The following is a 12,857-nucleotide window of genomic DNA, read 5'->3' as shown; positions in this document are numbered from 1 at the left end:
GAATGGCTTCCTGTGGATATGTTATCTCTTGCTCTCTCAGAAATGCTGTTCTATATGACACCCTTCCATAGCAACTTTGATTCTGTTCCTAGAAACGTCAAGAGTCAATAATAAAGAATAGGAAGATATAGTTGACTTTTTTCAACTCCTTAAAAATTTTTATGTAAATAACAAAATAATGCTTTGCTTTATTTTAACTATTTCCAGAGTACATCTTGTACTCTAACCTGCTTGTCTAGAAATGGTTAATTATTAACTGGAGGTTGCTGCACTGCTCTTAAAAGTGGAAATTGGAAATGTTTGTAAATCAATTTTGATTTAAATTCTTGGAGTGTATCTGACTTGATAATTTAATCATTTGGTGTTGACCTTGTTACAAATGAGCAAAATAATATTAGAAAATGGAAGTAATTTTATATAAAATTGAGGAGGTATTCTGTGCAGGAAATAGTTACGGAGCAAATATCCATAGTTTAGTTTTGTTTTACCACTGCTATGATTAATGTTTGCTCTGAGATTTAAGAAAGTAACCTAAATCTGATCCTCTCCTGGAATTTTGGTAAGCATCTTGCTCTAAATGAACAAGAAGAGCAAAGGTATTGATTTATGAAAGCTATGGATTTTCTCTTATTCTCCTCTCCCTCATTTTTTGCCTTCTAGAGACATTGGAAGAAGTTACAATGCTTTGTTAGCTTGTATCTTTCACTATGTTAAACATTTTTGTAATATTTCTCTTTTTTAAGGAAGATTTTTTTTTTCTTTCTCTTTTCCCAAGCTCTAGTTTGGCAGAAAAATAATAACTTGTTAGCTTTGTGAGGGCCTACTTACCCACTCAGTTAAGATCAGAGCTCATGTGCTTTAAAAGTGAATTCAAAGTGACGCTAAGTGATGCTTTTAAAGTTAATCGTGTGGCTTGCTAGATTGGAGTGCTTAGTGTAGTTAAAAAAATCAGCTATCTTGTGGTTCAGGGGATCTTGGGGATTTTGTGCTTTGAAAGAGACTGAATACTGGAAAAATTTAGTAAATAAATAAGATATTTAAACCTATATGTCTGTTTCCTGTCCTAGGTTTAGGATGATTGTTTTGGTTTTTTGGGTGGAGGTAGAGGAGCTGATAAAAGTGTTTCTTGCATCAAGCAAAATGCAGTACTTAGAGTATCATAGTAGAGTATCATAGCAGTAATACTTTTGTAAAGAGATACAAAATAAGTCACTTTTTTAAGACTGGAAACTTATGTGGAGCTATTAGAAGTCAGATCTAGGCTGTATCTAAAACTTGCTTTATCCCCAGTATTCACACACTTATTCTTAAAGTGCTCATGCTCACTCTAAGTGTGTAAGTACATATATATACACATATATAAATATGTGTATATGTCATGTTCATTCAGAACAGTAATGGCAAAAATTTGCTTTCCTGGCCTTTATCACCCTTTCATCTAGTGAATATTCTTGGATGTAGACAAAAGTTCTGCAGCTTTAGCTGCAGGGCTTTTTTTTTGCCTGTCTCTAATGACACTTGAAATTTCTTATTCCATTTGAGATGTTGCTCCTAGTCTTCAAACAAGACTGTAATGGTAGTTACCACCTGTCTGACTTCTAGATGAAAACATGAAAGACTTTATTTTTCATGACACTTGACTTATGCCTGGAAAGATCTCCTTGTTAACACCTGCAGTACTGTTTCATTATCTTCCTATGTACTCCCCCTGTCCTCCATGCTTGGCTTCCTATACCTCCTCTGTGGTACATCTGTGAAAACAGGCTCTAAAACTAATGCTAGCTTGCTCTGTAGTTTTGTTTCTTTTTGCACCTGCTTATAACGTTGCCTACTGGAATGTGTCATTACATTGTAACTAATATATGTTCTGTCTTTTTCCTACTAGATCCACACAGGTTTACAACACCAAATAATTTGGCCCTGCCAACCCAGCTGTCTCCCATTGGATGAGAAGCTCCTCCCAGAGCTACTTAAAGAGGCAGGATATGTTACCCACATGGTGGGGAAGTGGCATCTAGGGATGTACAGAAAAGAGTGCCTTCCAACCCGAAGAGGATTTGATACTTACTTTGGTAATGATTAGATTTAATGTATATAATACAAGTAATGTTAAAAATATGGAGAAACTGATTGATTCCTCTAAGAGAAGTAGATTTACTGTTAGTATATTCTTAAATCAATACTTGAGCATGCCTGTTTCCAAGGTATAACTGTATAACCTTTTAAAATAAGATAACACCTTAAATACATGCCCAAGCCTCAAGATTTAATGTCATAGTTGTTGATTTTAGCAAAGAAAGTATTTCTCTTTTTAAGATCCACATCTAATTTGGTTCCATGATGTTTAGGAAATTCAAGGTGTATCATCAGTATGTTTTCTAGAGGCATCTTTAAACTGAACTTTTGCATTAGATCAGACAGTAGACATTACTTGTTCAGTAAATAATAATATACTTCTAATAAGCTGATCTTTTCAAAGGAGAAAGAGGAATACACTTTATACCATGCTGTGTTCATGCTTTGTTAATAGACCATCATTTCTTTTAAACTGTTTCCCAGAGCCTGTGGCAAAGGTGGTGGTATAAGAACCTCTATAAAACAGCATCCAAAAAGCGTGTTACAGGAACTGCAAGTTATGAAGTCAAGCAGTCAGGTTAAAAAATATCAGAATTAGATTGTCCAAGTGCGAGTGCATTACAAAGCAACTTGAAACTACATGTGGTTTATTTTTCCTCTCAATGCTCCTGCCCCAGTATTGCCTGGAGGTCTAATAGTTTTGCACAAGTATCACAGATGTTGTGTGAATCAGGTAGTCTGTAATGCATCTCTTCCTTTTTGGTACTGAATATAAAGCTGTTAATTCCCCACTTGGTTGTTTTCAGGAAGCTTTCATTGAATGGAATATTTCAAAACAGTGCAATATCTTTGAAATAACTTTGTAAAATGTCGATAGTACTGCTGCCCAGTTTTACAGCTGATAAACTAAGATACGGAGAAATTTAAACTGTGCTTATGGCAGCCTGCATTCCTCTTGTTTAACTTCAGCTAGTTAGATGAAGAGCCTGGTTACACTATGTTTCCTTTATAGATAGTGGTGATTCAAATTTTAGATGGGAGGAATTGTTCCATATGATTGTCTTTTGACTCTTGAGGGAGTTTGGGACTGTGGGTTCATGACTGAATTAAGTTAATACACATGAGTTATTGCTGAAGGGTGTATATCCTTGCCCTCTTTGGCTGCATGCTCCTATCGCTTCAAAAGAAATGGTGCTTTTTTTTGGCAGCATAGGCTGAGATCAGCTTAAGCTGATCATGAAATCTCACCCAGGGAATGAACAGGCTCTTTATACAGGGGCCTAGGCTAGATCTAGGTTGGCATGGCAATTGGGTGCCCAGCATGACACTTGAAGGAATTATTTTTCATAGGATGTAGTGCTTTAATATCCTACTATGTTCACATAATTCCAGTAGGTATTGTTTGCAATTAGGGGCATTTGATTCTTCAGCAAACTTGACACAGTATGTCTCCCAATGGGCATTCAAAATAGGGAAAAAAGCAACTTGTGACTGAGTATGTTGATGTAGGTAATCTGCACACAAAATCACTATTTATGGTTTGAAAGAAAAGTCATTTTTCTTCTAAAATGCATGAGAAGTGTATTTCAAATATTACTTCTTTCTTTCTGTACATATTTTGTTGCACAAGTAACTTTACTTGAAGTGCCTGAATGAAAATTCAAGTAAAGTTCCTCCATTTTTGAGTTTTGTCCTCGGATTTAGTTGGGGTTTGCAGAACTTCAGAATATAATTTTATGGGATTCAGCTGTTTTTTCAGAGTATTTGAGAGGGATAAAACATGAAATCTGATTTTTAAAATTAATAATTACTGAGATTTTAAGAGTTCTGAGGAATTTTGTTTCTGGTTAGTTTAAAAAAAAAAGAAAAAGCAAAGGTACTCAAGGTTTAACAGAGTGGGCCTTGGTAAGAACAAATCTTTACTAGAATTTTTGCTTAGTCCGTTTCTTTTGGAAATCTTTGAATAATATTGTCTCCTTTCACCAGTTGGTGTCAGCACCAGATCAGAAATTACCTCACAGTTGACATGAAAAATACTCCTTGCTTTGATGTTATTGAATAAAGGCAAACAAAATAACTCCAAACTTTCTAACAGAGAGAAGCCTTTTTTTGTGAAAAGGAAAATATACGAAATCATACCAGCTAAAAATCATAATAGTGCCTGGACAGGTCTTTGCCCTTGCTATGAGTGCATTACTTTAATGCTAATGTCTTTGATATAAAGTTATGGACATAGTCCTTAGCTATCAAAATGTTTTGTATGCTTTGAAATTACTGTTTATATTAGCAATAAAAAGCCTAAGAAGTTTTGAATGTTGAGCTACTGAGTCTTGTCCAGCGATGTCTCTATAGATCAAATGCTGGAGGAGTGTTTTGATTAAAAACCACTAAATCTTCAACATGTATCTTTGACAATTTTTTTTTCTGATGTACCTGTTCATATGATGCTATGTTTATCTGTTTATTTGTCATCTTTTCCTGTTCCAGGCTATCTTCTGGGGAGCGAGGATTATTACTCTCATGACCATTGTGTGCTCATCAAAGCAAAGAATGTAACTCGCTGTGCTCTGGACTTCCGAGATGGCGAAGAAGTTGCAACTGGATTTAAAAACATGTACTCCACAAATTTATTCATGGAAAGAGCTGTAAATCTAATAGCCAGTCATAAAACTGAGAAGGTACAGTCAGCAGCTGTTACTTTATTTGATAACTTTAACACTAAAGAATATTTAGAATAATGTTAATGAAATATTAATGCAGAGACCTATGCTTGCGCTGTAAATTGAGGCTTTTCAGCAAGATAGAGGAAAACTAAATGTGAGAACGAGCACTCTCAAAACTTGCCTTGTCTCTTGTCAGAATCCATTTTGGCTGCACAACCCTGGCCTGCTACTCCTCATTTGATTTTTATTAACACAGGTCATGGCAAATGAATTTATAGAAGTGATCTAGGATGTAGCTTGGTCTCTTAAAAAGAGAATAGAAGTCTAGCAGGAGAAAAGTCACAGAAATAAGCTCTCTTAACTGTGATTATGAAGAAAAGATGCACCTGATATTTTTCACAGCTTTGGATAAACTGTTTATCAGAGTTTGACTAGTTTATGCTTAGGGATTAGGAGAGAGAAGACTGGAAGAAATGAGAACACAGTTCCTATACCTTTTGATGAACGGTGGCTGCTTTTGCTGTAGTAGCTTTTGCACTTGATGCTTTACATTGAACTAATTTACGTTCTGTCCCTTCCTCCCCAGCCCCTCTTTCTTTACCTTGCTTTTCAGTCTGTCCATGAACCTCTTGAGGTCCCTGAGGAATACATGAAACCATATGCCTTCATTAAAGATGAAAAGAGGCGCCACTATTCAGGAATGGTGGCTCTTATGGATGAAGCTGTAGGAAACCTTACTGATGCTCTGAAAAGACACGGTCTTTGGGATAACACAGTTCTTGTTTTCTCTACTGGTAAGTTTAAATATTCTTCTAGTAATACCTTTGATACAGTGTCCAACCAGGTGAATGCAGAGAAGTCTGGCCCCTCTGTTCCTCAATATATTTTGTAACTACAAAAGGCTAATAAAAATAAAACCAAACTTTATTCCATAAGGAGCGATTTCTCTCCCCCCTCACTCCTGTGGCTATCTTAAGTATGAGTAAAACAACTCTGAAGGAGTGTCTATGAATATGGAGGATACTCCTATTAGAGTAAAAACAGCATTGTAAAAGCTTTGATAATAGTGGTGAAGTTGGGGTGTCTTACTTACCATTTTAGTCACTGAGTATCTGTCAGGAATGAACCCTTACTGAGACAGATCAAACAAATTTGTTTGTGCTGAGCTATAGGTAGCTGTCTCATCAGCCTGTACATTGCCTCATGAGAGACAAACCACTATGTAGCAGGGACTTTGAAGTCTAGACCTCTTCTTTCACTTACATGTAATATGGAATTTTTATCTTGCTTGAGATATTTCACTGGCACCATACCCCTGGGAGGCAAAGGTCTATTAATAAGAAGTTTAATACTTGATAATACAGTTTAGGTTGCCAAATTACAACTGTGTATATATTATCTGTGTACATATTAGCACAGAGCAAACCCAATCCAGTTTCTAGGTTATTAGGATAATGCAAATAACACATTTTAAAGCAAACCCAATCCAGTTTCTAGATTATTAGGATAATGCAAATAATACATTATAAAGCAATCTCCTTTGTTTCCAAATTAGGAATGAAACAGAACCTTTCTGAAATACAGCTACTTGACTTGAATTCAGGAAAATAACTGTTCTTGTTTGGTTGGGAGTGGGAAATACCCTTCCAAAGCTGACAGCTGCTCTTTTGTCCAGGCTTTGCTATTAGGGCTGTCAAAATGGCAATTGCATTTTGTGTGAACACTTTTTAAAAAAAAAAAAAAAAAAAGTTTGATGAAAATGCAATAATATACTTTGAATTTACCAGCTGCTTTGTATAGCCATTGGAATTTTATTTTAAATCCAAACCTGTTTGCCTTGTGGTGTTATGTTAATGTTCAGGTTTTGGCTCTAACGAGTTTTGATAACTGTTCTGTGAAAGTGCCTGTTTCTGTTTATGATGTTTTCATATTTAGAACTGAAAGTAAGCAAAGCCATATGGAAAATTATGGCAATACTTACTCCATATGGAAAAATTCCAGTCTTTGCTGATGCGGTCCTGGTAGAGTTATTTCAGTAATGTTTGTTCAGTACATTATGGAGTAAAACTAAAGACATCTGGGTTGGAAGCACAGATTATGACTCGATTAAAAAGACAAGTTTACATTTTGTTCATAAAACATTGATTCTTTCAAACTGTTACAGTATTCTCTGCTTTTAACAGTAGTTATCTGTACAATCAGTTACACACATGTTTTAAGAAGAGTCAAGCAATCAGGAGAATACAGTGTCTATCCTATCTAATAAGTCTTGTGTTGAGTTAATTGACATTTTAAACTGCCAGGAGTGGAATTTAATAGGATTGAAATGCAAGGAAATTGGGCCTAGATCAGGCAGATCACAAGGTAACGTTTCATTCTTTCCAGTCTTCTCACTTCACTTTGTGCAACTATTCTCTACAGGCATAAAACATTGTGTGCATTAAAGGCCTGGTTTCCAAAAAACAAATGTTGAAGCCATTAAGTATTTGAAGGAAAAAAAGCACAAAATATATTCAGCTTTTCTATATTATATTCATAGCTTTTGCAGATTGTGTCTGTTTTGAAGTGAACATTAGAAATTCGATTAAAAAGAAACACCAGAGGGTCTACAATTTGGTGTCTTGTGGAGACAGTGGTGCTGCATGAGATAACTCTGCAAGTTATTTGCACAGCTTTCGAGTCCTTTGTAATTGTTAGTGTTGGTGTGGACTGGTAGTTAGAATATGGGTATAAAGTTATAGTATCGTATTACCTACGGTAATGAGTGTGGGAGTTAGGTCTACAGTCTGGCTTGAGATGATTTAAGTTTTTGTTGTAAAACCCACACTCCTATATGTCCTAAATCTAGGTCTTTCCAGTCTTCCTTGGTATGTATAATGAAAATATGCCTCCCTTTCTGTGTCTCATTTGTTTTACACCTTGCCTTCTGCTGCTTGCTTCGTGCTAAGGATAATTTTCCTCTCCCTCCCCCCACTCTTCTTGTCCCCAGTCGTCTTCCGGCATACCTCTTAATTTTTTTTTCAACCCTTGAAAGTATGCCTTCTTGGGGAAGCTGTGCCCCCCCCCCGCACACCTTCCCAGCCTCCAGTGGCCTACTAGAACCTCCTCTTGCTAGGTATGACAAAAGAGACAAATTTTCCTATCAAATTAGGAACTCTCTTCAAGATAGCTCTTTCCATGTTGTGGAGTGAAGAATCAGTAAGATCAATTTAAGGATTTAAATGAAGACTGCAACAGAATCTAGAGAAGTATAAACAATATCCTCAATTTTAATGAGCAGAATCTGTGTCTCCCCCCAACACAGTAGTTACAGACTCAGGAGCATAAAAGCTCTCTCTATTTTGTTACAAACCTATGCAGTTTGATAACTGTAGTGTTGGAAAGTTGTAGAGGAAAGAGAGATGAAGACCTTACATTTGGAGAGTGAAATTTTACTAGATTAATTACTATTCCCTGTCTAGTTTTAGCCCAAATTCACACTTAGATGTTTATCTCTTGTTTCTTCAAAATTCATAAAAAGCTTTGCAGTGATTTGCTCTTGCTTGCTATACCAAAAAGTAAAACTGCAACAAACATGCAATCCTCCTGTTGATTCCTCCACTATTAAATAGCGTACACCAAAAGTAAAGACCTTTTTAGTGGATGCTCACTGAAATGTTCTAGAACATGATTAATCTTTATACTCATGGTAGATTTCTTTTTAATAAACTCTTCAATGTTTCTTCCTATTTGTGTATGTTATGGCCCAACCAGACTTCCCTTGAAAACATGCCAGTTGGCAAATGGAACTACTACATGTTTTAAAAAGACATTGTAAAACGTGTATAAGAACTCCAGGTCCTAATGGACCTTGCAGCCTAATGGAAATGTTGGGCCAAGAATGAAGTAATCTGGTCATTAGTAAAGTCTGACTCTGTCAGTATATCATGTAAAGCAACATCTCTCGTGTCTTTTTATATTTTGTACATATATGCAAGCTATTCATGTGGGTAAATAGGAAAAAAGATTAGACAGTTCAAAGATATGTAGTGTTATGTTTGTGTGTTGGGTACTAGCTTGAAAATTGACTGATGCAATAGCAAATAGAATTTGAGTTTATAGGGCAGCTTTTATACTGCAGATGCAAGTGCTTCTATACTAATGAAATTAGTGGCGAGAATGAAGCCATTGTCTGTTAAGCAAACCCAAGATATTGCTGCATGCATTTTATCTGCTATCTGTGGACTTTTGTCCATTTGAAATTTAAAAGAATGAGGCATAGGGTTTATTTTTTTCTTTTGGAAAATACAAAACAATATAACTATAACTTTCTTGAGAAGGACCTTGATTTAAAATAACCAGAGGACATAATAAGCATTGAAGTAGTACACATTTAGCTCAGCATTATTAACACAGGCATAGAGTCCAAGCCTTGTTTCCAATATAGACCTATAGTTTGAGGCGAGGAGTGGGAATTTGCTGTGTAGCATATGTTTATAGTTGTTGCAAGTGATTTGGATGGAAACTTGCCAACATTAGAGCAAAGGAATCTGACCTGATTTCAGTTCTGTATTAAAACTCCTATCCTCAGTTTTATTTAACTTTCAGTTTTTTAATATCCTTAAAAAATGGAGTAGTTTGTCATTCTGACTGCCTGCAATTTTCCTTACCATTCTTTCTTTCAGTATGTATGTTAATTCTTAAATGTGAATTAGCACTGTAGTGTCTGTTAATTGCCACAAGAGGGCTTTGAAAGGCAAAATGTGTAGAATTTTTCTCTCCAAGCTTTGGTTTACCCTGTTAAGAGAGGAAACCACATAAATCCTCTCCATAATGGAGCATGTGACAGGGATTACTGTTTTCACTCCAAAAGATGGTCTTTTTATCATATTAGAATTATGATTAATAAGAGCACAAATTATCTTGGACATAGTTATTGATATTTATGCAATCAGTCTCTCTCTCTCTCTCACACCTAGATTTTTTTCTCAAATTTTATATCATCTTTTTCCTAATAAAGACTTCTCAATCTCTTTCAGTCCAGCACGTTGTGGCTCTTGTCTGATTAAAATACTGTCTTTGTTTGTTTTCTCCTTGTTTCCAACTTCTATGTTTTGGTAGAAACTACGGATCTGACTTTGTAGGATGCTTTACAGTGCCCTTTGCTGGTTCCTTAAGGGCTGTTTTTATCTTTTTCCTAATGCCTTTATCCCTGAATAAGCTTCTACTCTTTCATTTTTACTGGTAAGGGACTTTAGAGAGACTTAGCTCCAAACTCTTTGAGCTAACAGAAGAGCGGATTGGTTACAGCAATTAATATCAGACATTATTAGAAGAGCTGATTTTGAATGAATGCTGTCAGGCACAATTTAGAATAAACCTGCTCAGTTATAGATTTGAAGAGCTGCTTTAATGAGTCCAATCAGGATGTTCTAAAAGGTTCAGTTGAACTGTCAGCAAGGAGAGTACCCAAGCATCTACTGCTTCCTAAAGAGGAACTAAGCGCAGGTGTCTTAGCTGAAAACACCTTCAGTCAAGCAAATTATTTGATTTTGTAAACTTCTAAATATTACTTTTCTATCTTAATCATTTCAGCTTACTGTAAAGGCAAAATGTGCACCTGATCACTGTATCTTCATTGAGCAGAATAATTGCACGTCAATTATAATTAAGGAAAGGTGGATGTATGTGGTGTTTTATATTCCAGTGTTGATTTTTAGTCTCTTTTACACATTTTTTCCCATTTAAAGTGTGGGTAATATGAATGAATATTTTTAGAAATAAGAATGTCATCTCTGCAGAAGTGTTGTGTTGCACAGCATATCTGAACTGATGCCTTAAGATACACATAAGAGTAATGAAAGATCTAGATTATTTTTATAAGAACATTTTATAAAAAACACATGTTCACGGAGGTGTTATCTTTTGATAAAAATAATTTCAAAATGAAAACTGAGAAGATACTGACAGCATGTGTGTGTGCATCTTTTTCCCCAGTTTTTAAATCCTGTGGAAGTCTAAAATGTTTGATAGGAAAGGGTAGCTTATTTTCCTTTCCTCCTAGCATCAAAAAACCCTTCCCCCTGCTTTTTCCCTGCAGAACCCAACATTCCAAAATCAGTTTCCTGAACACAGGATGACCTTGTGTCAGAGATGATCACTTCGTTTTTTTGTTTTGCTGTGTTTAAAATTCCAACGTAAGTGGAATTTTGTTTTCCCCCCCCCACCCCCATTTTGAGCAAATGCTGGTACTTACAGTGAAATTCAGTTGTAAATGAAACTGAGAAATGAATTTTGCCCACAGCCACAGACTAGCCCTATTTGTTTAGTGCTTTAATTGAAGTATGCCATTAGTTATTCTGGCACATTCTTTCTCAGACCAAGGGGTAATAATGAATGCTGAGAACAGTTCATTTTACATGATAGTGGTGTTTAATGATTTTGCACAGCTGTGAAAAAATTGTATTAAACTATGATTGCTATTAAACAGTACTAGTTTTTATCTTCAATAACATTGTTTAAGAAATCATTAAGGTATATATCAGACTCTTCTACACCCATTTCAGCTCTCTGGTTTAGTGCCCTGGCACAGGGGGAAGTCCAAAGTTTTCTCAATTGTGTTTTACGTAACTTGCTTACTGAAGGCATATGAAAAAAGTACCAGGATATTCACATTGTTTTTTAAGTTAAAATTTCCTTCTTTTTCTTTTGTATTTAGTGATGATGACTGGGAGTGTAGACCTGACACAGCAGAGTCTGTAACTACTGAGACCTGTTTAATTACTGACACTGCTTACAATGAAAGCAGTCGCCTGAAGCTGTCTGCACTAGGATTGCTCTTACCAGTAAAGCTGTACTGGGGAGGAAAAAAAGTATTGAATAGGATGAAAAAGGGCATTGTGCACACAGCTGTTATAGGACTAGGTTTGTAGCTATTGGAATAGTGTATGTATCAAATGCATTTTTTCCATAAGATCAATTTTACTCTTTTTTTCCCACTTTAGAAAAGTCAGAATAAGACTGTTCCAGTGACTCACAAAAACTCGTAAGCTGATTTATCTGAACACAACTCAGGAAAAACACAGTACTCCTGATGCAGCAGAAGTTTTATTTTCCTTTGATGGAAAATAAAAGCCCTATGGTTTGTATTAAGCACAACAAAAATTACATGAGCAAAATTATATAGGAGAAGGCGTGGCTTTGCTTATTGTGTCTCTGGTAAAAAGACTTTCAGTAGTTCTTTTATTGCACGAAAAATCTATATTAAACACTGAAATTTTAATACTGCGTAACCACTATAAAGACATTTTTTGAGTGGCTTTCCTCCTGCTTATGTTGAGCCATCAAGATTACTCTTTACACTGAGAATATACCACTTCATACTGAACAGGTGGTTATTCATCAACTCATCTCAGCCAAACAATTTTGGTCCATGTCATTGGAAATGTATGTTTCATGTTAGCCATCAGAGGGAGCGTGCTTACATTTCTGCCACATTTGGAGAACAATTGGAAAATACAGCAACAAATGGATCTTTCAAATGCAGTGTGGGGAAGAACTTGAGTTCAAATTAAGGGCAAAGTTATTCTCTAATTCATGCTGTGAGTAGCTTATCCACAGTGTAGATCTCTGCTGTGTATTCTGTGCTTTTTTTTATGAAACCTCAATGGGAGTTCCGTACTTGGAACGTGTACAGAATAAGCATTATTCATGCTGTGAAGATCAGAGGGGAGAAATTTTCCCCAAATGTGATCCTTTACCACTATTATCGACAGTGCTCTCTGTTTAACTCTGAGTCACAATCATGAGCTTAAATCACACAAAGGAAAGACTCTGAAGTCCTGTTCTGTGACCTAGACTTTCAGCAAGAATGTTGGAGGTCAAAAATGAGATGCATTTACAAAGCTGTGCATTGAAGCTGTCTAGTGCTTGCTCACGTTGTGTCTGGCACTAGTCAATGCTATTTAATTCTCTTTCATAAATACTAAATTCTCCCATAAAATTAAACAGATGAAAAAAAAAAAAACTAAACTGCATGCTTATATATTGTTGATAATGGCAGATGGTTGTAGTGTTTCATCCAAACTTTGTGTGCCAGAATCTAGCATGTGGACTTGACTTGTGCTTATATCCATCATT

The 12,857-nt window shown here is 35.8% G+C and overlaps 1 protein-coding gene across 2 annotated transcripts in view; it reads left to right on the top strand.

The window, feature by feature from the left end:
• LOC138060894 (arylsulfatase B-like) overlaps positions 1 to 12,857 on the top strand; it is a 71,485-nt gene that overhangs the window by 1,685 nt on the left and 56,943 nt on the right. For both annotated transcript variants that reach the window (XR_011137420.1, XM_068925404.1), the window contains exons 2-4: positions 1,886 to 2,072; positions 4,564 to 4,754; positions 5,326 to 5,533. Coding sequence is in view for 1 of the 2 variants with exons in the window: in XM_068925404.1 (XP_068781505.1) it covers positions 1,886 to 2,072; positions 4,564 to 4,754; positions 5,326 to 5,533 (586 nt within the window). In the remaining variant the exon portion in view is untranslated. The remainder of the gene's footprint in view (positions 1 to 1,885; positions 2,073 to 4,563; positions 4,755 to 5,325; positions 5,534 to 12,857) is intronic.

The sequence above is a fragment of the Struthio camelus genome, chromosome W, assembly GCF_040807025.1.
Source record: "Struthio camelus isolate bStrCam1 chromosome W, bStrCam1.hap1, whole genome shotgun sequence".
NCBI lineage: Eukaryota > Metazoa > Chordata > Aves > Struthioniformes > Struthionidae > Struthio > Struthio camelus.
This window is presented reverse-complemented; position numbering and strand designations above follow the sequence as displayed.